This window comes from Thunnus albacares, chromosome 24 (genome assembly GCF_914725855.1).
Source record: "Thunnus albacares chromosome 24, fThuAlb1.1, whole genome shotgun sequence".
Classification (NCBI taxonomy): domain Eukaryota; kingdom Metazoa; phylum Chordata; class Actinopteri; order Scombriformes; family Scombridae; genus Thunnus; species Thunnus albacares.
In genome coordinates, this window is record NC_058129.1 from 13,440,316 (window position 1) to 13,467,006 (window position 26,691).

General features: G+C 39.6%; 2 protein-coding genes and 1 long non-coding RNA gene across 9 annotated transcripts in view; 2 read left to right on the plus strand and 1 right to left on the minus strand.

Moving 5' to 3' along the window:
• LOC122976431 (sodium/potassium-transporting ATPase subunit alpha-1) overlaps positions 1-4,686 on the plus strand; it is a 25,808-nt gene extending 21,122 nt beyond the window's left edge. The window contains exons 16-23 of the mRNA XM_044344912.1: positions 1,156-1,324; positions 1,465-1,619; positions 1,816-1,939; positions 2,896-3,041; positions 3,152-3,282; positions 3,622-3,723; positions 3,858-3,949; positions 4,306-4,686. Of these exons, the coding sequence (XP_044200847.1) occupies positions 1,156-1,324; positions 1,465-1,619; positions 1,816-1,939; positions 2,896-3,041; positions 3,152-3,282; positions 3,622-3,723; positions 3,858-3,949; positions 4,306-4,334 (948 nt within the window). The 3' untranslated portion in view covers positions 4,335-4,686. The remainder of the gene's footprint in view (positions 1-1,155; positions 1,325-1,464; positions 1,620-1,815; positions 1,940-2,895; positions 3,042-3,151; positions 3,283-3,621; positions 3,724-3,857; positions 3,950-4,305) is intronic.
• On the minus strand, positions 4,393-7,361 carry LOC122976433. The gene is made up of 3 exons (XR_006400932.1): positions 7,264-7,361; positions 6,721-6,793; positions 4,393-6,624 (listed from the first exon to the last, which is right to left on the minus strand). It is a non-coding gene; the product is annotated as an uncharacterized LOC122976433 (long non-coding RNA).
• A 76-nt stretch (positions 7,362-7,437) lies between these two features.
• Positions 7,438-26,691, plus strand: part of ccdc28a (coiled-coil domain containing 28A) — a 223,490-nt gene continuing 204,236 nt past the window's right edge. For all 7 annotated transcript variants that reach the window (XM_044345265.1, XM_044345258.1, XM_044345262.1 and 4 more), the window contains exons 1-2: positions 7,438-7,596; positions 7,744-7,807. The gene's annotated coding sequence lies outside the window, so the exon portion shown is untranslated. The remainder of the gene's footprint in view (positions 7,597-7,743; positions 7,808-26,691) is intronic.

Here is a 26,691-nt window from a genome sequence, read left to right on the forward strand (position 1 = left end):
CTGTGGACATATTGGTTATGTGGTATGTGCCTTAACCATTAAGCCACCAGGGTACCCCAAAATAACCAAATTTAGTAAAAATTTGTGGTGGGTCTCCTATCAAATTCACAAGTCAGTAGAGATGCGCTGTCATTTGTGACCCAAGCACAGCAGGAAGTCTGTCAGAAAGTTGCAGAACCAATTAACATAAAACATTCCAGTGGGTCCTTTAGGAGTGGGAGGGCTATTATTGATGACTTGTTATTGACATTTCATTTTATAAGCTTCCATCCAATTCAGTCTCTCAGTAAACCAGCCTCCTAGTCCTGTTTTACCACGATACTTCCATCTTACTAATTAGGTTACATTATACAAATGTGTCCAATTTAGTTTGTCAGCAGTAAAAGAAGTGAATCCATGCTTAAAGGTGCACAGATTTGCTGCATCCGGTGGAGGTGCATTATGGTCCTTGTAGTTAACTGATGCTCATTTGGTGAGTGGCAGCGATAAATCTTTGAAATCGATATTTCTGAGAACTGCCAGCTTCATTCTTCTTTAATAAATCTACAAAAAATGTACATGTTGAGCAGTTTATTTACTTATTAAGGAACCATAAACCTTAAAATTACACTGTTAACGTCTAAAATTAATGTGACAGATAAATATTTAAAACAGTAACTTTTATCTTTCAAGGAAATCCCACTGGCCCTTCATCTGTAGCTGGTGTGCAGTACATCCTCTGATCACCTTTCCTTCCAAGTATTCACATTTTTACCCAGAATACAAGTTTCTAGACTCATCACACCTGTCTCTTATTCACTTTTATCCCACATCTGCACTGTCAAATAAAGCAGAATTGCCCTGAAACCTTTAAAATTAAAAAAAAAAGAAAGAAAATCTGTGTGAAGATGGAAATGTCACTCAACACCAAGAATGGTGACACCTGTTGCCTCCAGCGGATCTATCTCTTAAAAACACACCAATCAGTTTGACTTCTCATCTCAGCTGCAGTCAAACATTTGCTTTGCTGAGAAAATGTGACATTCTTCTTCTTTGTTTTTGTACAAAAATAGATTTTATAGATATCGCTGTCCTTTTTTTTTTTTTTTTTTTTTTTTTTTTTAAAGATTGTGTTTCCCACTAAATCAACACTTTCCTCTTTCCCTCTCTCTGCAGGGAGCCATTGTGGCTGTGACCGGTGATGGTGTGAACGACTCTCCTGCTCTGAAGAAGGCCGACATCGGTGTTGCCATGGGAATCGCTGGATCTGACGTCTCCAAGCAGGCCGCTGACATGATCCTGCTGGACGACAACTTTGCCTCCATCGTTACAGGAGTGGAAGAAGGTAACAGATTGTACTTTAAAATGGTACTTGAAAGCTTTTTGAGCTGAACAATGTTTCAATCTATTTGATTTTGAATGTTTGTGAGTTTTAGTGTTAAAATGATTAAAACAATGACTTTATGTACTTGTCATATTCATCAGGCCGTCTGATCTTTGACAACTTGAAGAAATCCATCGCTTACACTCTGACCAGTAACATCCCTGAGATCACCCCCTTCCTCCTCTTCATCATCGCCAACATCCCTCTGCCCCTGGGAACCGTCACCATCCTCTGTATCGACCTGGGAACTGACATGGTGAGTATCAAAGAATTCCAACCTCTCTTTGTATTCCCAAAGTTTGGCAATTTTATAAAAATGGTGTGAGAAAGATTAAAAATCAAGTCAGTTACTAACTTAATCCTCTTAGCAACACATCTGTTCAGCTCTTTGGGAGGAGTGACTACAAAGCTATGAAGTAATAGCCTACTTTTTTGTCTTTTTTGTCTCCCAGGTCCCTGCCATCTCCCTGGCTTATGAAGCAGCTGAGAGCGACATCATGAAGAGACAGCCCAGAAACCCCAAAACAGACAAACTGGTGAACGAGAGGCTCATCAGCATAGCCTACGGACAGATCGGTAAACAGACACTTGTTTCGAGTTGTGCAAGTTTGGAAGTTATTTCTTGGTAGATTTTTTCCGGCAAGGCAGATCAGTATCCGGGTGGTCCGAGATAACCAGAAGAGCGGCATGCACCAGAAATAGGCTCGCACTGATAGAGAACTGGAGCGTGTGTGTGTGAGTGATGATAGACCAGTGCCTCAGGCTTTTGATTTTTCCCTCTTCGGTAATGAAGCCAAGAATAGGTTCGACCCCCCCTGAGTGTCCTAAACTACCTTATGAGAGCAGAATTAAAGCAAACAAAACTGCACTAAATCTGTGGTACTCATAATTCCAATGGGGATATTTTTATGTTGAGGCATTTCCGTTGCCCTTTTAAGATAATCTAAGAATAAATTCATTGTCATGGTTGGACATTTTTCTTCTAAAACTGTACTCAAACCACTGGCTGAGCTTTACATAATTTTGACGAGTCTGTACTTGTGAATTAAAAGACTTTTAAGGGTTTGGATTTAGGGATCCTGGCATCCTTTTGATAAAATTCTATTAGTTTGTGAAAATTATGCATCTCTGCATCTTTGCCAAAATTTGTAAAATCTCTGTGGTTTATTCATCTCATGGCTGAAAGACCAATAAATAATTTTCCTTCTGTTTAAGGCTCAATTGCTCAAAAGACCTAACTAATCCAATGACAAATGGTTCAGTCCCCAAAATCCCCCAAAAGACTGATTAATCAAACTTACTGACTCAGTCGTTCACTTTCTCATTTGGCAAGACCAGTTTGTTTACTTAATCACTTATTGATCCCTGTTTTTAATCTCAAATTCTAACAAATTAACTGCATTTTTTAATCATTTATTATAAGTTTATAGAGTATACTGTATTTGATGTTTTAAATTGTTCATAGTTTGGTGTCAGTTTTCTTAACTTAATGGCGACTAATGACAGAAGTCTGATGCGTCTCTTTCCTGCAGGTATGATCCAGGCGCTGGCAGGTTTCTTCACCTACTTTGTGATCCTGGCTGAAAACGGCTTCCTGCCCTCCACCCTGCTGGGCATCAGAGTGTCCTGGGATAACAAATACGTTAACGACCTTGAGGACAGCTATGGACAGCAGTGGGTCAGTTAACAGTCGTTATAAAACTGAGCATTTTACAAATTCCACTGCTGCTTCTGGTTTGGCCGTCGCCATCTGGTATAAACTGTTCCGATATGTGTGTTCCCTGTCAGACTTATGAGCAGAGAAAGATCGTGGAGTTCACCTGCCACACAGCCTTCTTCGTCAGCATCGTCATCGTCCAGTGGGCCGATCTGATCATCTGTAAGACCAGGAGGAACTCCGTCTTCCAACAGGGCATGAAGTGAGTACAAAAAAAACACACCAGTATCATCTGAGCGGTGGATGTTTCATCATAACTCTCTCCTCAGCTGCCATCCTTTCTCTACATTGCACTAGCTGTTGTGCTTTTCTAGGAAGAACTCCAGTTGACTATTTTAAGTACAAAACAACATGAACTGTATTTAAAAGGCACTTCAGACTGCAGTTTTCATCAGTGCCTTGGCTGAGCATCAGAAGTATATATATAAAAAAAAAAAAAACAAAAAACTGGCACCAAGATGATAAACTAGTTAGCTATTTTCAGTCACTTGAACATGGGATGATGAAAGAACTTGCTTAAATGCTCTCATGTCTCTTTCAGGAACAAGATCCTGATCTTCGGGCTGTTCGAGGAGACCGCCCTGGCTGCTTTCCTCTCCTACTGCCCCGGCATGGACGTCGCCCTCAGAATGTACCCTCTCAAGTGAGTCCAATGCACAAACTTCACCTCACATTCCACCAATAAGCCATGCACATATCTGTTTGACTGTTGCTCCATCCAGGATCGGGGGCACTGGATCAGTTTCTCATTTCTTTTTGTGTGTGTGTGTTTTTCAGGCCCAACTGGTGGTTCTGCGCCTTCCCCTACTCCCTGCTCATCTTTATCTATGATGAAATCCGTAAGCTGATCCTCAGACGCAGCCCAGGAGGTGAGCCCAGTATCCATGCTTTGATTATCTTGTATTTTCCTACCTCCCTCACCCTCTGCTCCTCTTGTTTTTCTGCCTCTTTCTCCATCTCTGCTCCTCTTGTTTTTCTGCCTCTTTCTCCATCTCTGCTCCTCTTGTTTTTCTTCTCCACTTCCATTCTCTGCCCTCGAGGAGATTTATAAGCTCGATTGAGGGCGGAGAAACTCTCTCTTTTCAATCTTCCCTGTCATCCTTCAGTGTCAGTACATGCTTTAGAATCGAGTATAAATATCACATTTACCCTACAGAGAAAGGCCAAATCCAAGAAGTTGTCTCTAAATCTAGTGTATGTTTGTTTTCTCTCCCTGTGTGTCCAGGTTGGGTGGAACGGGAGACCTACTATTAAAGACCCGTCAGCCTGTCAGTCCAGTCAGCTCGCATCTTCTCCTCCACTCCCGTCTTTGCATGAATATTGTCTTGCTGCTCGGAATAAAATTTTAACCTCTGTGAAGAAAAAAAAAAAAAATGGAACTTGTTTTTATATTAGGGAATGCTTGATACTACTATTAGACAAATACTGAGATGGAACGTGCTGATGATGCTGATGATGATGTTGATAAATGATAATGCTAATAATGACATGAACACTGAACATTGACATGACTATGCGTGCCTTGTTTCTGAAACAGGACCAATTTTATACATGTTTTTAACAGTTATAAACGTTCAATAAAAATGCGCTCGAGTCAGGTCCCACAGACGTTTCCTGTCTTCATTTATTGTGTGACTGTGTGTCCTGTAACTGAATAACCAAAAATATATAATAAATATATGATCTTACACATGTATAAGGTGGTATTTTATCACTTTTTACATCTTATAATAATTGCATTTCCTTTTTAAAGTACAGTTTTTTTTCATAAAATTATGTATTAAGTGCCAACACTGAACGAAATCTGCTCAAGTATGACCTCATGTGCCAAGCTAATATTTGCAAGGACTTCATTTAGATTTTTCTGGGTTTTTTTGTGTTTATGCATGTTAATATTTGGGATACTTCTGTTTAGTTTATCCTGGTTCTTCATGTTAATATTTGGAATACTTTTATGCTTCATTTATCCTGAATAAGGCAACTTCTGGCTTGAAAATGGGAAGCTGCAGTAATTTCACAAATATGCAGAGATCTGAAATGAATCTGGAAGAGATCAGAGCTGTTGTTTTTCATGTTTTCACTTCTTATTAGGTTGAAGATTCACTGCAGTAACGTTGCCTGTTAACTCCATAAGAAATCTCTGTGTTGTGGGTCGGTAGATGAATCTTGAGTTGTATGTTTTCCCTCGCGTGCTTCCTGGCATGTGGGATGACTGTAATTAGAGGTAAATATAGGAAAGATCCATGCTTACGCCTAATTAAACAATCCTACACAAATTCATGGGATTATGGCACACAGCCTCGTTAAACATTTAATGCTCTCTTACAGCCTTTCTCTGGAAATCAATTTATAACGACATAAGAAAACATGTTTTAACCAACAAATTTCAAGATGCATAGACATAAACTTTAATGTGGAAACATTGTGCTCACTGAAGCTGTTTTAAGACTTAAATCAGTGATTTAAGGTGTAAATTTTGTATCCAGACTTTTTTTTTCTAGATTCTCATTACACAGTGTGTGACAGTACATTTAGATTAATAATTTAAATTAATAATGGGATTATCTTCCCTTTTCAAATAAATTAACCTGGAGAAGCACCTCTGACAAGAATAGCCAGTTTCCCTGCAGCCTATTAAATTATTAACAGGACTAACTTCCTCAAAATAATGTGATAACAATCTCCTCTGTTTATATGCAGCATTTCATCTGGGCAAGATACTGTCATTCTCTCTCGAGAGCAGGCAAGCTTATATACATTTCTAGTCTTTATCTACCTCTAACCTGTGACAGCCTACATCAAAACTATGCCGCCATGTTGGCGAGGTCAAATCCCGCTATGTGGTTTTTATCAGTAGAACAAGGGAAAGTCTTATCAGCCAGCTGCTTTCAGCTGAGCGCTGCCAGTTGATATCATGCCTGCTGTAGATACAGTGTGTGCTTAATGCAGCATTATATAAACTGTGTTTCAAGCTGGGGAGTCTTGTTTGGATCAGAACAATGCGGTGTTTTAATGAGGCAACTCTAAATTAAAAGGGGTTTTTAACAATTTCTTATGTTTTATTGGTGCAAGACTGGTTTGATTTTGACCAACTATTGACTGCATAATGAATACATGTTTTGTAACTTTACAGTTTTAGGATGAAACCCTTTCATTTCTGCTTAAGAGTAAAGCCTCCCAATGCGTGAACCACATAAAGAAATTACAAAATTGAACTATAAAGCATCAGAGCACTCCTGAGCAGCTTGGATGTTCGTTACGGTATCCTGTCATCCTTCCAGGTTGGAGATTTTAAAGTCATTTAAAACCAGTCCTGTAACTTTTAATGGAGTTGTTCTGGTGGATGGATAGTTGATTCATAACCTCACATGAACTTTGCAGAAGCAGCCTTGTCCCTGAATTGTTTAAGGCCATGGTGGATGTCTCAGTTTACCAAGAAGGACTGGGATGCATAATCCAATATCCTTTATGCTTAAAGCTGAAAGTTTCAAGCAGCTACTTTATTGTATATGGTCTCTGTCCTCCCACGCACTGCTTGCTGAGTCTTGACATGCACATACACATAAACACATACAGAAAATGAGACATTTAAGACTTTAAGAAGAAGCTGCAGAAACACCACAGCTCAGCATCCCCCTACCGTTGCATGCACTGTTGAAGACAAAGAGAGAAAAGGAGATTGGACTTGAATGGAACGCATCCACTTTTTTGATCTGCTGGAGAGAAATCAAGAGCAAGAGATGATTGAAAATGTTTTCGTCACTTGATTTAGGCTGAATTACCCACAACTCAAAGCAAGAATATAACGGAATAGGCTATGTCTTTTAATTAGTTGGAGGGCTTTGATTAGTCTCGTATTTTGTCACTAACGTTACTGTGTCTCTCTCTCTCTTTGTACAAGACATGAAGCTTTGAGTGCTTTTCAATTAAAAACAAATTAAAAAACACATAAGATCATTATCATAGTTTATTGCTTCAACAGAGAAATAATAAAAAAACAAATAAGAGGTTCTAATTATTAATAATCCAGCTAATATCAACAGATTAAACTAGCATCCATAAAAATGTTAGGGGGCCTCCCTGGACCCCCCTCATTAAGGATAAAATGGTACAGTCTGCACCTGGATGACCTTTGGCAAGGTGTATTAAAAACAACGGACGTAACCGTTGCGGCGCCACTCACCGGTTTGTGGACTCCGGTTTTGAACATGGATGTATAAAGTGAACTTTATTCATCTTTATACAGTTCTCTTTATACATTCATGGTTCTGAAGCCTTGAGTTTGCATCTTGACCGTCGCCATCTTGTTTTTTTGGAGCCGGAAGTGACAATATTTGGACGAGAGGGTGGAGCTAACCCTAACGTTAGCTGCTAGCTTGGTTAGCACGGTGCATTTACAGTCTGTTGTTAACTGTGATGATGCTAATGCTAATCTTTGCTAGCGGAAAAACAGACGTACTAAATTATTGTTAGTTGCACCTGTATTTTACAAGATTTATTGTCCTCTCTGAGAAAGGTACGTGAAATAACAGTCCTGCACATCACACAGACTAAATTCAAACTACTCTCAGTATTACTTTATTAACATAAATAATTGCACCAAGTGATATGAGAATTGTCTGCCAACATTAGAGCATAGTTTTAATATTGTGATGTATTACAGACGGCCACAGACTGAAGTTGCAGGATCCCAACATGTTTTGAAGTTACCGAAGAGGTGAAACAAGGTGAGCTCATAAGCAACAGGTGTTGTACGCTCACTGAGCACTTAATTAGGAACACCTGTGCAATCTAATGCAATCCAATACAACAGCTCTGCCATAAATTCTACTTTTATGGAGCTATTTCTAGTTTTTGTTGGCATTGTCAGAAAGGTGATAATTCTACTTTATGTTTATTATGGAAATATCACATATTATGTATGTTAATGGTGTTGGCAAAATATTAGGAACACTTTTTTACACTACCACCACCCACTATGATCTCAATAATACAAACATAAACATAAAGCAGAATTATCACCTTCCTGACAATGTCAACAAAAACTGAAACTGAATGTAGAATTTAAGTCAGAGCTGCTGTATTGGATTGCGTTAGATTGCACAGGTGTTTCTAATGAAGCTCGGAGAGTGTATGTTATTGTAACAGCAAAATTGGGTACTAAGTGGGATAATGTCAATGAAAATAAGCCACAACTGTGAAAAAATACATTTATGCAATGAGAGCATACTGTATTATCATATTATTGTTGAAGTTTTTTGAATATACCAGAGTATTTCTCTAAATAATTTGGAAAAGAAGCTGACATGACGTCAAATTTTGACTCAATTCAGTCATCATTCTTTAGCTTTAAAATTATTTTATGTGGCTTTTCTTCCATGTGCAGGAAAAGTTCGTATGTGAGTAATTATGTGAATAATGTCTGAACAATTACCCGACAGTGACACCAGGTTAGAATTAACATATTCTAACTAGTGTTTTGCGCTGCGTGCCTAGTTCTTTATTTATTTTTTTCTTGATTTAGCTTTTTCTACTATATAAAATGCATCACTTGCAGTGCAGCAGTACAGCTACCAAAAGTGTTGGAATTTGAAGCGTAAAAAAGCTAAATAAACCACCATTTAAATCACCATTTATATAGTAACAGTAGGTATGACAAGGCAGGCAGGACAGGTTTAATTGTGGAGCACATTTCATGCAAAGAGGCAATTCAAAGTGCTTTACAAAAAGCATTAAAAGCATTAAAAAGGAAAGACAGCACGAAACACTGAAACGCAAGTTAAAATGTTAACGACAGGAAACCAGATACTGCAAATGAGGATAAACTTGAGCACATTTCTCTCACTTTGTAGACATTTTGTCTCCACACAGCCTCACAAATTGGTAAACAACCAAATGTCGACACCTTTCTTTCATCCCAGGGAAACATCCTCATATTAACCTCCGTGTCCTGGGAGCTCATTAAAGGGAAGCTGTGGGGATGTATTTGATGTCGTACAAATGTAGGTCTACGTGTGACGCTTTCAGCACACCGACATATTCTAGAAACAAAAGCATGTTTAGATTTAGTTTTGTTATGTAAAAGAATAATATGTACAATAAAATGATTATTTACAAATTCAAGAATACTTAAAATACTTCTGATGACCCTTTGAGTACAAGCAGGATACACATCATACAGTTAATAACTGTTACTGACAAAAGGGTTCATTCACCCAGCAGCCTGAGCTTTGTGTTAAATATTTAGGCTTTCATCTCTGGAGCATCTGTGTCAGCACTGATAACTGGAAACTTCTTCATTATATAACATTTAAAAAAAATAACATTGAAGTAGATGGAATGTGTTTCTCTCATTATGTCAACTATGTTTAAACAGACAAAGCTATGCCTTAAACTTTAATAAACAGGTTTCAAAATGGCATTTACTAATAATAGATGTAATCTACCTTTAACATTTAATGGACTGATTTTAGGGTAATTTCATGAATAAACAAAACCAATAACCAGTTAAGTGCATCACCAGCACAACAAACAACAGATGATAAATAGAGACAGAAATGCTGGAATAACAAAAAAAGGAAAAAAGATCTGAAATAACAAATAGATTTTATTTAATTCTCCTGCATGGAGCTCAGATCAGTGTCCAGGTCCTGACAATTTAATAACATATGTCAAAATACATCATATAAAGTTCATTTCCAACGTGATTAAGTACAGTATGATCTGTTTACAGTGCACTGGAGCTGCAATGGTTAGTCAATTAATCAATTGCAACTATTTTGATAATTGATTTTGAGTAATTTTTTAAAAGAAAAATGCGAAATAATTCTGGTTCCAGCTTCTTAAATGTGGATATTTTCTGTTTTTTTAGTCCTCTGTGATAGTGAACTGAATATATTTGGGTTGCTGACTGTTAGTCAGGACAAAACAAGACAGGTTGCATCAGGCTTTGGGAAACAATGATCGAATATTTCACCATTTTCTGACCTTTTATTGACCGAACAACTAATCAGTTAATCAAAAAACTAATCAACAGATAGTTGCAGCCCTACAGTGCCTTCACAATCCTTAAAATACACTTCTTAATTACTACCGAAAGCTCTAATACAGGCGGACATTTCTTCAAGTAGAAAGCACACACATATTCTTGAAACACACACACATGGTCACACACACACACACACACACACGGTCAAACAAAAGGACAGGGACAGACAATGAGGCTCCGCAGTGTGTCGCATGTGTTTCTGTGTCAGCGAACACTTCAGCTCTGTCAAGATATCGCACGTCTCCCGACTGACCTCAGTGACAGCTCTGGCACTCTGATCTCTAGTGTGTGTCTCTGGATATATATGTGTGTGTGTGTGTGTGTGTGAGTGAGAACCCAGTGCTCCATAGAGGCTTCACTTGCATGCTGACAATGCGATGTTAACTCGGCTCCCATCTCTCCGCTCCGTCTCTGAGGATACGCTTTGTTCTGAGAGGGTTAGTTTGTGGTGACAGATGTCAAAGAAGCTGGAGAGGAAGCAGAGATATTGTGAGAGAGAGACTCAAAGAGAGAAAGGAGAAAGAAGGGTATTTATCTTTGTGTCGGGCTGTTTGTAGATCAGCCAGTCGGTCACCTTACCGGTTGACACCAAGATCCTGCAGGTATTTGTGGTGGATCATTGTCTCAGGTGTCCAGCGTACAGCGTAGTGAGTGACAGTAAATAAGATGTCATTCATTCAGAGGCAAGTGGATTTAAATACAGTATTAAAGGGGCCTCCACTGATGTTAAAAGCCACATGAGAACGTTCACTCCTCTCATTGGTCAGATGTGTGCAGGGTGGGACCTAAATGTAAACAAAAGAAGTAGATCCTATCTAGAGCTGCATCAATCAGTCAATTGATCTATTAGTCGTTCGACAGACAATTAATCAGCAACTGTTTTGACAATCGATTCATTATTTTGAGTCATTTTTTAAGAAAAACATACAAAAATGATCTCGTTCCAACTTCTCAAATGTGCATATATTCACTCATCCTCCCCAGTATACACAACGTCTTGAACTTGAGTAAGATCGAGGTCAGATCATGTTTCCGACACAAACAAACCCCACCAAAATTTGTTGCGACTGGACCGAGACTTCCTTCCTCTAAAGGGTCTTGGTTGTTTTTAGTTCACAGCTGAGTACGATTGCTGTGTTTAGATCGGCCTAAAAAAATTGTACAGAGGAGGAAAACAAACTAGGGTCTGATTCAACCAGACTAAACAATGCAGGTTTTGCCCTTACTCTGAGAAAATTACCCAAATGATGTCATCGGGATTATCATGGCTTGAGTTTAGAGACTTAACAGAAAAAGTATGTTTCAAGCGTATGGAGTTTGAAAGATGTGGGCATTTACCAGGCTCAGAGGGGTCAGGTGTTTTTGGAGCTCGACCAATTGCATCAATTAAAAATCAGGATATCTGTGCTTCTGCTGCTTTTGATTTAAACTATTGGCTTCTCGCAAGTCCACCAACTTTAAGGAAGTTCAGTCCTCAATTACTACGAGTACTTCTTTCATAAATTATCATTATTTCTGCACAATTTCATGCTGGTTAGTCTCTGGCCTTGTTCTTCGTTCTTCTTCCCATACTAAGACAGCTTTGGTAGTCAGAGAAGAGATGAGGGAAAAGACCGAAAAGGTCAAACTCTAAATGTAGTATCCCCATGTGTCGTACAGTGTGTGTGTGTGTCATACAAACTCTCATTGACCTTGTTAACCCAAAAGCTTCTCCAAACAAAACCTCTTCTCTAAAAGTTAATCTATGATTATATCAACCTGACACAAAAGCAAAGAATCGATTTCAAAATACTGCTGTTGGTTTATGAAGCACTGAATAGTTTAGGGCTGGAATACAATTTCTGATCCGCTGCTACGTTATGAACCATCCAGACCTCCCCAGAGTCAAAACTAAACATAGAGAAGCAGCGTTGGGTTTTTATGCTCCACATATCCGGAACAAACCCCCAGAAAACTGCAGGTCTGCTGCAACTTCAGTTCATTTCAATCACAGCTGAAGACTTTTCTGTTTGCCTTTTATTACACCAAATTTGAGGGTGCCTTGTGTTGCTTTTATATTCTGTCTTGATGCCTCTTATGCCTTTTTAGCTGATGGAAACACATCAACGCAGCAGCAAGAAAAAAAGATAGAATGAGCTCTCTGCGGGCGTCTTGGAGTGTAAAATGTATTTACAGCTGCACAGTGACTGCATTTAAATCATGACTATAACGCTACAGTGACTTGCAGGACCCTAGTGTGTGTGTATATTCATAAGGTTGGTGACTGCTAGCTGTCTGGACTTATATCATCAGTCATTTCCTTCCTGTCTGCCCCGTAATGAAATCACGACTTTAGCCGCGCCGTGTTGGTACTTCTGTGTTGTGCCACCCGTCTGGATTACGGGGTCTGCGTCTTCCTCTCTCTCGTCGTCGTGCACGTCTCCCCTGTCTCCCTCTCATCCCGTCTCTGTCAATCGTGTAATATCTTTAGTAATGTCATAAACATAATCATATAAAAATGAAACGTATCCCGGGCCGAGCCCTGAGATTTGATATCCTTGATCATCCATTACTAGCCATGTGACTACATGCTCAGCAGAAGACCTAAATAAAGGACACGCGGTTGTTTTATTGGTAGAATTCAGATTTGTGCAGATTAACAAGCCAATAACTCATGAATATAGACAATTTTGACTCAATCCTCTAAAAAAAAAAACTTTGTATTTACTGCGTTGATTCTGTTCTGTCCCTGGTACAGGACAGTTTTAACATCTTCACAGAACAAAATGTGACTTTTCCTCCGAACAGCAAGTAACAACACTTCCTCTCCTTGAACAAGACAGTGCTACATCATGTTACAGTTTTCTTTCGGAAAGTTTTATGACTTTGTGACCCTGGTTTTTATATTTAGTATCCAGTAATCCATCTGTTATGTTTTGTCATGTTATGTAAGGTAAAACTTCTGCAGGCTTCTGGGGAAGTAAGAATAGCTGAAATATTAACACATAATAAAATATTTCTTGTATTAAAAAAACTCCTGAATCTGACCTAGAATTCAATTTTTTCCCCTTATTGGTACAGTATAAAGAAACAGAGCAGAAGACAGACATCCACATGCTGATCATATAACTGTTTTAAGACAAATCAGTTCAAGTCAAGAGTGATTTCTGGTTTAAGTTAAAAACACAGCTGAAGTCGACTTCACTGTTAGTGTCTGTGTTTACCTTTCCAGACATCGCAGTTCATTATTCAGGCTCTGTACCCTGTATCTGTTCTTGGTACTGACTGAGATAAAACTGTCTCCTCTCCTTATAAAGCCATGATGTCGCAGAGTGACGCACACACACACACACACACACACACACACATGCAAACACACACACACACACACACACAGGATTAGATACAGGGACAATATGCCTGCTCACATTAAAACACACACTTGCAGGTGTACTGTACACCATGCACAGACCTTACCCAAAGACACATTAGATTGCACACTTATCCCGGCAGTTCTCTCACTCTTGGAAACATTTCCTTTACTTTTCTTTTGTTTCCAGAGCCTCGTGTGTTTATTTTACTGGATTTCCTCTCCTTTTCAGCCCCAATTTTAGTTTCACCAAGCTGTAGGCATACACTACCTAGCGGCAAATCCAATAACTACACCCTACTCCTGTGTTATTGATGGCTTCCGGCACTTTTTGTATATATATGCACATAATGTTTCAATTCCTCGATAAAGTAACTCACTTTAATGCATTTTGTCTTCAGTAGAACATAGTTATTGTACTGTCAACAGGTTAAATACATGTTTCTTGTGTGTATGTCTAACATTGCTTTCTTCCCAACCCTTTATATTCACTTTGCGTAATTTTAACCAAAACCTTACCGTACCTTAAAAAGCTATTATTTTCATTATAGTATATACAGTATATTGTCTCTCTTGTCAGATTTTTGGGGTAAGAATTGTAACCAACTTGAAGACAAACCATTTGATCCTGAATGTTAGAAGTAATATTCTCTACCTCAAAGCTAATAGATTATTGTTGGGAAAGTCATATTTCAGATGGGAAGTCCTCTGTAGGCTGGAAATATCCTAAACTACTGAAGTTGCATCAATATGGGAAACATTGACAAAGCTGTAAAGCAGTGAACTGCTCAGTAGAATTAGCTGACAAGGCAAGTAGCTTGTATATATAGCTTGTAGCCTATCTCACTTCAAGCACCAATGAAGCAGACGACAGCAGCCACAAATTAACCCATGCAAGCGCCTTTTTAGCATCTTTGTCCCAAAGAAACCTCAAATCCAATTATTGCTTTCTTTTTTTTCAAGCTGTTACTGACTGCTGACTTTGTGTCCCATGTGTGGAAGATGTTAAATGACTCCCGGCGCCTGATCTGTTAGCAAATATCAAAACTTCTTTAAGGAGTCACTGGTTAAAAAAACAAGGTTTGATCAGCTGCAGGAACCCGCTTCAGATACGGGGATGTTCAGGGACACAATTGCCTGGTTATATGAAGCGCGAATGGACATGAGCCAAAAAGAAATAGGACAATAAATAGACTTTTATCATTTTATGGGTCTCATTGTTGTTCTAGCTACAGGCAGAGCCTTGTAACAGCTGCTGCCCGCCATTTCTAAAAGGACCCAATGAGCCAGAAAATTTCTCCAAGAGCAAAGGAGGAACCACTTGTCCCTGTGTTAGTCTTTGTCTGACATTATATGTGTGCGTATTCGAGAGCGGATGGGTTTCTGCATTGTTGTTCAGCTCGGTCTCCTGAGGGCTAAAACTAAGTCGTAGAAATGTTTTCTCCCTTTCCATCCTTTTGCGCTCTTCCCTCCTTCCATCCACAGCGCTCTCCATCTTTGTCTCTTAGTAAGAGGCAAGAGGCGGCGGCCCTCAGGCAGACTGCAGCTGTCTGCTCTCAGTACGACACACAAACCTACACACACACACACGCACACGCATGCTGAAACTTTACAGATGAATAAACCCGCGTCGCCCCGCTGTAGAAATAATAACAGGAACCGCAGTAGCATAAAAAATCTCTCTAATGATGAAATTGTCGGCTGCTGGAGTGTAACAGCGTCAAATTTAGGAGTGAATCACAGCACGCTGAGAGAGCACAGATGCACTCGGACAGTCTGGGAGCTTACAAGATAGATAAAAGCAGCTAGGTTACCTGTCGTTTCTCTATATGCCTGCAAATGTCACCACCTTTTCTTTTTTTTTTGACCATGTCTCATCAGACTAACAACAATGAATAAAAGAATCAGAAGTATTTTTGCTTTAATCCGCTGAAAAACAGCTGACTTGGCTTTGAGGTTACATTTGTGACAGGAGATTAGATTTGTCTGTGAGTGAGTAAAGACAGATTCATTCATTTTTGCCTCATAATTCCTTTTATGGGCTTGGAAACGGCTTTAAGTGTACTTGGACTGTTTCATTTTGTGACATGATGAATAAGTTTGAGTTTACAGCACAATAAGTTTGAGTTTTCTGCTCGTAGCTTTGACTGTTGTGATGTTTGTCAGGCAAATGTGCTCCCAGTAAGCTTTACAGAGCTGTCAGATTTACTGTATATTAAGGGTTTTTTTTTCTGTTGCACCCAGTATGGCATTGTGTACATATACTGGGTCTGTTAGGGGTATTACACACAGTCAGCATTGTGTTTTGTTGAATACTGAGAAGTAATATACATTTATGCATTTTACTTTGTCCGGATCAAGTTGTTTTCATTTCAATTTCAACATATATGATCCAAAACAAACTATCTCAAACAGTTTTTGCCCATAACAAACACAAATAAACAGTTGTTTAATTGGATGAAGAGGTGTAAATTACACCCAACAGGAATATAATAAAGTGATTACAAATAAAAACATGTACCGTTATCAGTCATGTAGCGTTAAAAAAAACAGATAATCACGTTACGGATTCCTTTGAAAAACAGGTGTGTGTTAAATCAGCAGAGTGTGTGTGTGTGGTTAATGGAGATGAAGGAAGCGAAGAGGGAGGCGAAAAGGAAAGTGGATGGAAGATAAAAAAGGAAAAGTGTGCTTGTTTGTGTAAAATGTTGTACAAACCCATGGGGGACATTGAAGCTGGGTGGTTTGATTAGATTAAAGCTAGCTTAGATCTACAGACTGTTAATTACCTGACCTAGTATGTATTTGTTTGTGTGTGTGTGTGTGTGTGTGTGTGTGCTGCTGCAGGGCTGAACAGAATGAGTAGAAGGGGGGGGGCATCTGGATTATAGCAGCATGCAAACAATAAGGATGCATGTTATGTGCATCTCTGTGTGTGTTTGTGTGTGTGTGTTCTTGCAGCAATCTTTGTGGCAGCTCAGAGGAGGCAAAGAAAGTGCAGCTTCCAGTGTATTCACCCTCTGCAGATTGTGTTTTATATGTTTTATGTTTTGTCATAAAATGCCTTGTCTTGTCTTGAAGCAGCGATCCTTGACAGCCTCCTTTTTGTCGCCATCTTTTATTCAGTTTACCTCCAGAAAATGTAAAAGCTTTACCGTTTGTGTGGTAAAATCGTGTTGTTTCATATAATTCAGCAGCCAAGAGTTGTAAAAATGTAATTTATTTCTAAGAAAAAGGGCCTCCTTGTTATTCTTTGGCCTGTAAAAGAAACAGAAGTGAAGGTAATGTTGAGGAAAAAGAGATTAGACTTTTGTCATGCCTTCAATTTTGCATGGCAAACTGTGTGTGGGGGGAAATCTTGTTTCTTAATAAGTTCTACTTCAGATGTGAGTGAGTTAAAAGCAGGCTGAGCTGGAGCCAGTGAAAGGCAGAGTAAGGAGGGAGAGAGAGGAGGTCTGATGGAGAGAGAGAGAGAGAGAGTTCAGTCAAAGTGTTGAATAGGTTTTCAGGAAGTAGTTTGTTCTTCTCCACTCTGCCGACGTCATCGTCTCTGGCTCGCACATTTTCCACTGGCTCGGCCAAGTAACTCTAACTCACTCTCTCTCTCTCTCCCTCTCTCTCTCTCTCTCACACACACACACACACATTTATTCACACACACAAACACGTTCAACACGTGGACACACACACACACCAACACACACATCAGAAGGCTTCTTAAAACTTTGCAAACTACCTCATTCTCTCTTTTCCCACTCGCCTATCACAAACAAAGCTACAAGCTGCCACTTAGCTAAGATCTGAAGCTCTGCAGGCTTGTGTGTGTGTGTGTGTGTGTCTGTGTGTGTGTGTGTGTCTGTGTGTGTGTGTGTTAGCAAGCTGAGCATTTAGCCACCAGTGATGCTGGTGGCAGAAACAACAATGCGGCCCTTATTGGACTCTTGGAAGAAGAGCTGGAAAAACATAGAAACAGAACCGTCAGAATATACTCAGGAGGTGAACCTGCCATGTTCAAACCTATTAGTGTTGAGAGCAAGTTAACAGGAAAAGTTATCCCTGTGCAAAGGAAGTAACTAATATATTGAGTACATTTACACAATTACTGGACTGTTTCTACTTAACTTTAGTATTTCCATTGTGTGAGATGCTCCACTTCTTACTCTACTAATTACCAGTTAACTTGCAGATTAAGATTTTACCTACAAAACATGCTGTGTTATAGTTTAGTCAGACTGTAGCAACACATAAACAATATAGCATTAAAATCCTGCTTATACATGCATCAAACAGTCTACATTTACCAAAATGAACCAGTTGTCTTCTGTGTATTTACTTTTGATACTGAAGTTCATATTCTTGCTTGTGTTTACTTGTTTTGGATATTTTTCCATTATGCAATTGTTCCTTTAAATTATGTAAAGTAAGATATTTTTTCCAGCCCTCTGATGCTCCACGCTAACTATCTATATCTATAAATCTATAAATAATTATGGTGACTGAGGAGGAGTTATTAACAGCTCTAAAGCCAAACGTTAGATGTTGATGTTTTTATGCAGGAAATTATCACAATTTACATTAATAGCAAATATAACAATCACTTATTGGTTTCATAAGTTGAGGATATATAAAATAAGAAAGAATAGAGGATATAGAGCTGCAGCAATTAGTCGATTTAATCAACTAGACGATCAGAAGAAAATTAATCTGCATCTATTTTGATAACTATTATTGTTCAAGTAGAAATGATGGTTCCAACAAATTGCTGCTTTTCTTTGCCTTATATTACAGTAAATTGAACATTTTGGGGTTTTCAGACAAAACAACATGTTTAATAACATTATATTGTGCTCCAGAATATTGTGATGAGCATTTTTCACAGTTTTCTGATGTTTAATAGACAAAAAGATTAATCAATGAGGGGGGAAAAATCTTAATTGCAACTTTAAGTTTGTACTTTTACTGCATGAAAGAGTAATGATCTGATCTGAGCAGTGCAGTTCTATGAAGGTGATTGGGTTCAGCAGCAACAGGAAACAGCGAGTTATCCTGGTTACACGCTCCTGCACTTTCTTTCTCTTCTGTGGACTCATGAACTCTCTCTCTCTCTCCTCATTGTCTCATTCAGTCACTCTCTCTCTCTCTCTTTGGTCTTTGTGTTTCGGGGTTCCCCTCAGTAATTACTATGCTGAGTGGTCCCCCCCCCACCCACCCCCCCTCAAAAAAAAACAACAAGTCCACTGTGGCTGCATGTCAAAGCAGGAAACTAACTCTTTTTTACTCAGTGGCCTCAGTGGAAGGCAGGGACAAAGACAGTTCTGTTTAATTCACTTCCCTGCGAGTATTTTTGTAATTGTTCACTCAGTCAAATCTGGGAAACAGTGCAACTCGTTTGGCATTTTCCATATCGTGGTGACGGAGGAGATTTACCCAGTAAAACCACCAAGTGGAATGTGAACGCTGTATTTTGCACTTGGGAGCTGTTTTCATTCTTACCTTTTAGTCAAGCCTTTGACAGCAGCATTTTAAAAAGCGATTTAAGTCAGAAGAAGAAGAAGAATACATCACTGCTCTGTTAATACTTGATTGTACAACACTGTTTTGTCTTTCCAGGAACTCTTCAAGTGTTTTCCTGGAAGGGACAAACCCAGTTATCATCAACCAACGCGGGTGAAATAAGATTTAAAGAGCGTTTCTAAATGTGGCTGAGGGGGTTAAGATCCATTGTGCCAGCAAGTGATAACACATCACCCCCGGGTCCCTGCAGACACCGTGTATCTCCAATTAGTGCTGTTTGCAGTTGTGCACATTTGTATGTATAATACAGGATTGCAAACATCACCCCTTTTGGTCGTCTTTTTAAAGGGATTTCTTAAAAACAGATTAAATAAGAGACCTAAACTCTCCAAAAGTCTAGTAGGATTTTACAGCGCCACATGAATGATTTGGCTGTATATCAGTAACAGTGTAATATGAGGACAGTGCTAAATAGGAACAGACCATTAAATAAAACCAAAGTTATTTCAGGACACTGGTGATATATTCAAGCGTATTCCACTTTGTTTTTGGTAGTCTGTTTGCAGCTGTGGTGCACTTGGCTTCAGGGGTTAAGGTTTTTGGGAAACCCTTCTCGTTCCTGGTAGTAGGCTAGTAAACTTGGTTAGAGGCCACCGGGGGATGGGGGAAAATAAGATTTAACGGCCATTTGAGCCTGGGTGAGCCCAGATGAAATAAGATTTGAGTGTCATTTCTTGATATCAACCCTGGGGCCAAAGCAGATAACGGATCAAAGATCGTGAATAACAGGAAGCATAAATTCACTGAGAAGATGACGGAGGGCAGAGAGCAGCCAGGGAGAAGGCTGGATGCTGGGTTTTTTTTTTTGTGCGACGCTGTGAGTCGAAGGCAGATTGGTTAGACCGAGGCTTGATGTGGGAAAAGGTTCGCAGGATAAGTGAAGATGTAGCTGGTAGAGAATTTTTGAAGGCCTGACCTATTTTATTATTTTTTTTACAAGCCTCTTTTCCTCTGGTGTGTTTCAATAATGTATCCTTGGGAAGGTTTCTTTCTGTAGTCGTTCTCCTGCAGTAAAAGCACTCATGAATCCTAATATTGCACATGTTTTAGATATGAAATGTGCCTCCTCCTGTACCTTCCTTTCATGTGAATTTATCATAAGTGAATATTGTCTTATATGTGATAAAGTAGGGACTGTATTTATAAAACTACTCCTATTAAAATCACATCAGCAAGTTATTTTTACATCAGATTGTTTACACTAAGGTAGCATAGCAGTCAAAAACTTAAAGAAATTTAGTTTGCTGCCATGTAAAAGAGAGACAAGCAGCCAATCATCACAACTGAGTAGCTGGAAAAATGAGTGAAATGAAGAATAATTATCAAAATATTTGCTCATGTATTTTCTGTTGGACTACAGTTCCCACAAGCCTTTGACATCGATGTCAAAACCCTTCATATTTATCATTTTTATTTGACTAGAGCTCCCTCTTCGCCGTTCAATTTCACCTTGTAGCCACATTAATCATGCACATTTACATTAGGAAAACATTACATAAATTAAAGCTAAAGGTAATAATGGTGCATTATGTATATGCTCTGCAGTATTCTTTCAAGTAATTGATTTTTCTTTGCTGCTTGTGTGGATGTTAATAGTTCCTCTCTGGCGTTTACACATAAACATGCACAGACACATTCACAAGGAAGAGGCATAGACGTTTCCTTGTTTGTGTGTTGTTGTGTTCGGCCTGCTCTCTTGTTCTCTCTCTCATACATGCTCACATGGTCCCATTTGTCAGGTGCTGCAGTGGTGCACATTAAATGTGTGTGTGTGTTTGTGTGTGTATTAAGATGGATGTGTGTTTATGAATAGAAAGAATTACGGCAATGGATTTATAGACCAGGCAGCCTTTGGCAAATCAATCGTCCAGGGAGCCCTCACACCCCCAACCGTGGCCATTTCTCCTGCTTAAGGCTGCATTCACACTAAATCCGGTAATGCGGCACTTCCCTGCAGGGTTGTGCGGAGGAGTGGGCGTGTGTGACATCATGTTGTAAACTTTAACCCCCCTGACTCGGGCCTTTTCCTCCATTTCTTGCCTGTAAACTCAAACAATGGACACAAACTGAAGGAAGCTTCTTGCTAAGCTTCAGCAGACACCGATTGGTGAACAAGGCTCTTCTTCCCGTGGATGTCTTCGGTCTGATCCCCGGCTTATGTGATTGGTCACTGCAGCATGATGTTGGGTTGCGTTTCGGCAAAATTTGATTCCGGTTCAACTTCTTGCTGGTCGGCCGCTGCGGTTTTGTCTTTAGCATAAACACACTGCCCCCATTCAAATGAATGGGAGGGCTGCTGTTTTAGTATTAGGCTTTAATATTAGTTTTAATGAAAGATGTTGCAGGGGGAGGGGAGACATGATCACACCTCGGAACTGACACAAAAAAAAGAGTAATTATTTTTGCTGTCATCATGAAATATAGCTTTATAGCCTCAGGAGAGGAAAGTGGGGGGATGGAAGAGGAAACAGGAAGAGATGAGAGGAGAGGAAGTGGAACAGAGTGGGAAAGGAGAGGCAGCGAGGATGCAAGGAACCAAAAGGCTAGAGGAGAAAGTGAGGATTAAAAGACAGGTAAAGCCTCTCCTGGAGGCGAACAGATAGGAGCATTACCTTTTGTGCGCTTGTGACATTAAGCTCCAGCACACGGAAGAGGCAACAGAGTATCAGTGACAAGCCTGTTCAACCAAAACCAGAGGTGTCACTTCAAATATATCCACAACGAAGCAATTAAAAAAAATCATCTTTCTTTTTAGACGGTGTGTTTCACTCCGCGGGAGCTTCATTAAAATTTGAGCGCAGAAGAGATAGCAGAGGAGACAAGGCATTATTTTTACAGTAATTATGAAATATAGCCTCATTAATTGTTCTATGGCTTCAGGAGGGAAAATTAAAAGGTAGAAAGCATGGGAGCAAAGAGGCAGCGAAGGAGGGAGGATATAGATTCAGAGAAAGAAAGGAAGATGACTGAGAGATTATATGAGGAGGAGAAAGAGGCAAGGAAAAGAGGAGCAGGTGTGAATATGTGTTTGGGGCCAAATTCACACCTCAAGACTGACAGGAGCCATTATTTATGTTTATAGAGTGTCTCCCATCTTAAGGGTGCAGACAGGTTCGTACTCCATCAACTGAGGTAAAGGTGTTACAGCGTAACACAAATAGTGCGAAGATATTATCCCCCGAAGAGGTGTTTTTGTACGGAAAAGCCTAAAACAAACAAGCAAAAAAAGCCCAACAAATGGGAACAAAACTCCTCTGCTGCTGCTGCACCGTTTTAATGAAAGTCCTTTAAAGTGGATGGCAGGCAGCATGTGACACTACCTGTTTAAATAAACATGGTTTTTACAGTATACATGCAGTGTATTATTCTAACAAGCAGAATCAGCCAACCGTACAGACATATAAGGTCAGGACTGTTCGGTTGTTCCCATAAGACATGGCTAACCATGCATTATTAGTTGCTGTATGTCAGCTATTGTGGTGAACATCAAACTACTGAAGTGAAAAGGCTTTCTTGTCTTCTATTTTTGCTCTTGTGGTCACATTTCCCTTCATTCATTCACTCATTTATTCACTGGATAACTTTGTGAAGCTTCTGCCAAATCTACTCAGACATTTCCTCAACTAACTTCAAAGTCGGAGGAAAGATTTTCTTCCTCGTTATCGACAAAGCGGCCGCGGAAAATACTGATTTCTGATGAAGTATCTGCCCGCTAAATGCAGATGATTTGAATAATCAGTTGAGAAGCCCAAAGTTGAACCTCATTTTGCCTGTTGAATTACCGCACTTGTGTTTTTAGCTGCGTCATTGTAGACAGAGCAACGCAGGATAACAGCACGGCAGGCTATAAACTTATACAAGCAGTCTTGTCTCAAAATGACTTAACTACAAAACTAACTGTAATGGAAATAGAGAAGGGTGAAAGGATGGAAACAGAGGGCAGAGTGACGCAGAGCAATGGGACAGTGAATACTATCGAAGACTGCTAAACCAAACTACTTGTAAACCAGAAGCTGGCACCGCTTCCTCTAATGCCACCCAGTGTGATTGTCTCTGTGGTTCTGTGGTTCGATAGGATTTTATATCCGAGCCATGACCAGGCCTGTTTGGAAATCTGATGTTTGATCACAACTTATGAAAGAAAGGCATTAAAATGTGAGTCTTATAAGTAAAACATGAGATGTTTATGTTACTAGTTACTGTAAGTCTCACAGGTAAAACTAACTTAATATAACTGACTGCAAATAAAAGAATAATACATAAAAACAAAAAAACTAAGCTTGATAATAACAAATAATGGCCTCAGTGAAATCTACTATACTTTCCTCCACCTCACCTATTTTTGTGTTTCAGGATACCTTCTTGTGTGTTATTACTTACATGTCTGCTGCTTCCACCACTTCATTAAACCTAAAGTACGTCACACTCGTATTGGGTTTTCGTACGGTTACCCTAATACATTAAATTCTAGATGTGTTATACATAATATAACGTACATTTCCTTCACTCAGCCTGACATACATGATTTAAAAATATGACAAAAATACCTTGGAAGTTCTTAAAGTACATGGTGGAAGTTTCCACTGACAGACGTTTTACTTGTGATACCTATGACCCATAACCCTGTTTTGATGTTATTGCTGTTGCATGACAAAACCAGGACATTTATTACAGGAGGGGAAACAGAAAAAAGAGGAGGAGCACATGAGGAAAGGTGAAGGGGAGAAGGAAAAGAGGGCAGGAGAAGATGTATTATTCTTGTCTGTAATGAGGTTCAGGATTTAGCACCAAAACTGCTTCTTCATCTGGATGTTTCATTGGAATCAATGGATTCATTAAAATTTGTAGGCACTATAATTGGTTTGGGCGCTCTGGGCGACGAGTCGCTGCTGCGCTGTGATTACGGAAGGGATATAACATATCTATCATCTTTATCTTTGACTCGGTGAGAGTGTGTATGTGTGTGTGCATGTTTCCATTAGCTTAACCCTGTCTAAGCTACCTTTTGCAGAAATCATGCCTGATATTTCCTTTTTCTCTCCCGGAAAGAGTTGTCAGACTGTCAAAAGGTGGCAAAAGCATATGTGTGTGAGAGCGAGTGAGAAACAGAGAGGGGCTCATTGAGGCTTTCTCATTCGCTTACTGTTTAGTCTATTTGGTAATTATCATATCCACCATCTGTTACAGAGCATATGATAAGTAGGAGAAGGAGCCGTGCTGCCAAAGAGGAGATGGAAGGAGAGAGGGAGCACAATGGAGAGACATTCAGAGGGGGAAGGGAGAAAGAGACAGAGGGGAAAAGAGAGGAAAGCATGTCAGCGTGGTAGCGTGTGTGTCTACCTGCGTTTGCTTATGTATGAGCGCTTGCTGCTTGCATGCATGTGTCATTGCATGGATTTATGTATGAGTTTGTGTGTGTAGCGTGGTGAGTGGGTGGGTGTAGCGGGTACAGCAAGAGCTATTTATAGCAGCTGCCTCACCTAGCTGTTAACAGTGTGTTTACAAGGAACCGAGAGGCATCATGGGAGTCCCAGCAGACATACATCGTTATGTCACAACTCACCCCACCTCGTTTTCCCGCCGTCCTCCTCTATCCCTCCTCAGTCTGGGAAAAATTCAGTCTTGAATACGCTTCCAAACATGCCTTCAAATAGTTAAAAGTCTCTCTGCAGTCAGTGCCACAAGAACTCCAGTGTTTCCTGCCAAACTGAAAAATCATGCCACCATTTGAGAAAGCAGACTGTTGGAGAGGACTCGCTTGAGAAAATGATCAGTCATTCATAGAACAGCTTGTTACCACGGTGTTAAGACAGTGAATGATGATGTTAGAGCAACTAAGCTTGATTCATCCACAAATATTTTAATTGCAGAAATCTACAGAAATGTACTTGCCCTACTTCTATTAAACAAAGAAGATGAGCATCCTGGTAGTTGGTTACAGTACATCCTACATAAACGCAACATCTCTGTTTAGATTGGGCCGGGGACCTTTCACCTCTCGACTATTGACTGTCCAATAAAGGCTGTCCAAAATAAAAAAAGGGATGATGTGTGAAAAGTGGCCACACATCCATTTTCCATATTTTAAGGCCCTGCAAACCACAAAAAAGGTACCAAGCAGTTTTCAAAATAGAAATTACAAAGTGCTTTACTGGAGGAAGTGAAGGGAAATACAGAGCAATAGAAGAGACTAATAAGACTACATATAAAATAAGAACAGTTATAAAATAAAAAAAGCCTGAGGGTTTTAAAAGACACACAGTTATTTGACTTTACTGAGGACTTTGTGGAGGGCTGTCCCAGAGTGGAGGAGCATCAACAGGAAACGGTAAGGGCTACTCCATTATCAATGACTAAACAAAATCTATACAACATAATGTCATTTCTCACAAGGTATACTTTAAATATTAACACAAACAAAATCTTTACAGCTCCAAACCCAGTGTGATGGACTCATGGTGCTAATAAGGACTAAAGGAAAAAAACAAAACAACCGGGTAAGAAATACTATATTTTATATAGGAGTAATTTTATTGAAACATATGTGACAGCAAGCAAGAATGACTCCAGTTCCACCAATTTTCTTTTCAGGCTCAAGACAGAAGGACTTCAGGCCCGGGACCAAGATATTAATGGGCTCCAGTAGCAAAAACACCTGGACTTGCTGCATCCAGACCAAAAAATTAAACATAAGTGCTCTGATAAGAAGAGATAAGAAAAATAGTGAATGTCGTAAACACAGTTGGCCATCTTTCTGTCCTACCAGCAGTACCTGTGCGGTTACGCTAAGTCACACAAAACGGCCAGGTCTCGCTTTGGCCAATGCCGCCATCTGTTTTTCTTGCATTAATTGGTGTTATCACAGGAACAGAAGGCAAACTTGGCAGTCAGCAACCACTTTATGAGTAACAGCTTACAGTTTTTATCTGAAATTTAGGACAGGCTCAGTACCAAAAAGCACAGCATGCATTGGTCACCTGAAACATTACCCTACATTCACTCAGTGGTGTCCAGTATTGAAATTAAATTTACTATAAGGTCAAAACCTAATCAGGAGACCAGGGGAGTAGATCCAGGGAATGCAGACATCCTGACAACCCATAATAAACGGTGTATTTTATAAGAAGCATTTTATAGAGTTGGAGGGAACCACAATCGGCCATTGATTTGTCTCATTTCACGCCAACCTTGACATGAGCGAGTGGAGGTGAGAGACCTTGACTGAACATAAATGAAAAGCCTGTTTTTGTTTTTAGTCACTGAACCATCCTGGTGCTTCCGACGGGCAACAGAAGCTCCACTTGTTCGTCACCATCTTCCATCACTTACATCTACAATAGCAATCTGCTTTTGGTGGGAGCATATAAACAGAGGCTGATCAGTTTTACCCTGCTTAATCCTCTATCTGGTTGTTGTTAATTCAATTACTTGCCAAACATGCAATATATTAAATATAGGAGAGGCAGTTCTTAGCATTATAGTCACTATGGTATCTCAGAATTATTATTATATTGGCCTGGAGACAAACATTTAATGGACCAGTGGATGGAGAAGGTTTAGATTACACATGCCTCTAGTGGCCTGAATGTGCCCTAAACTAAAAAATAAATTAGGATTAGGGATATACAGTGACACAGAGG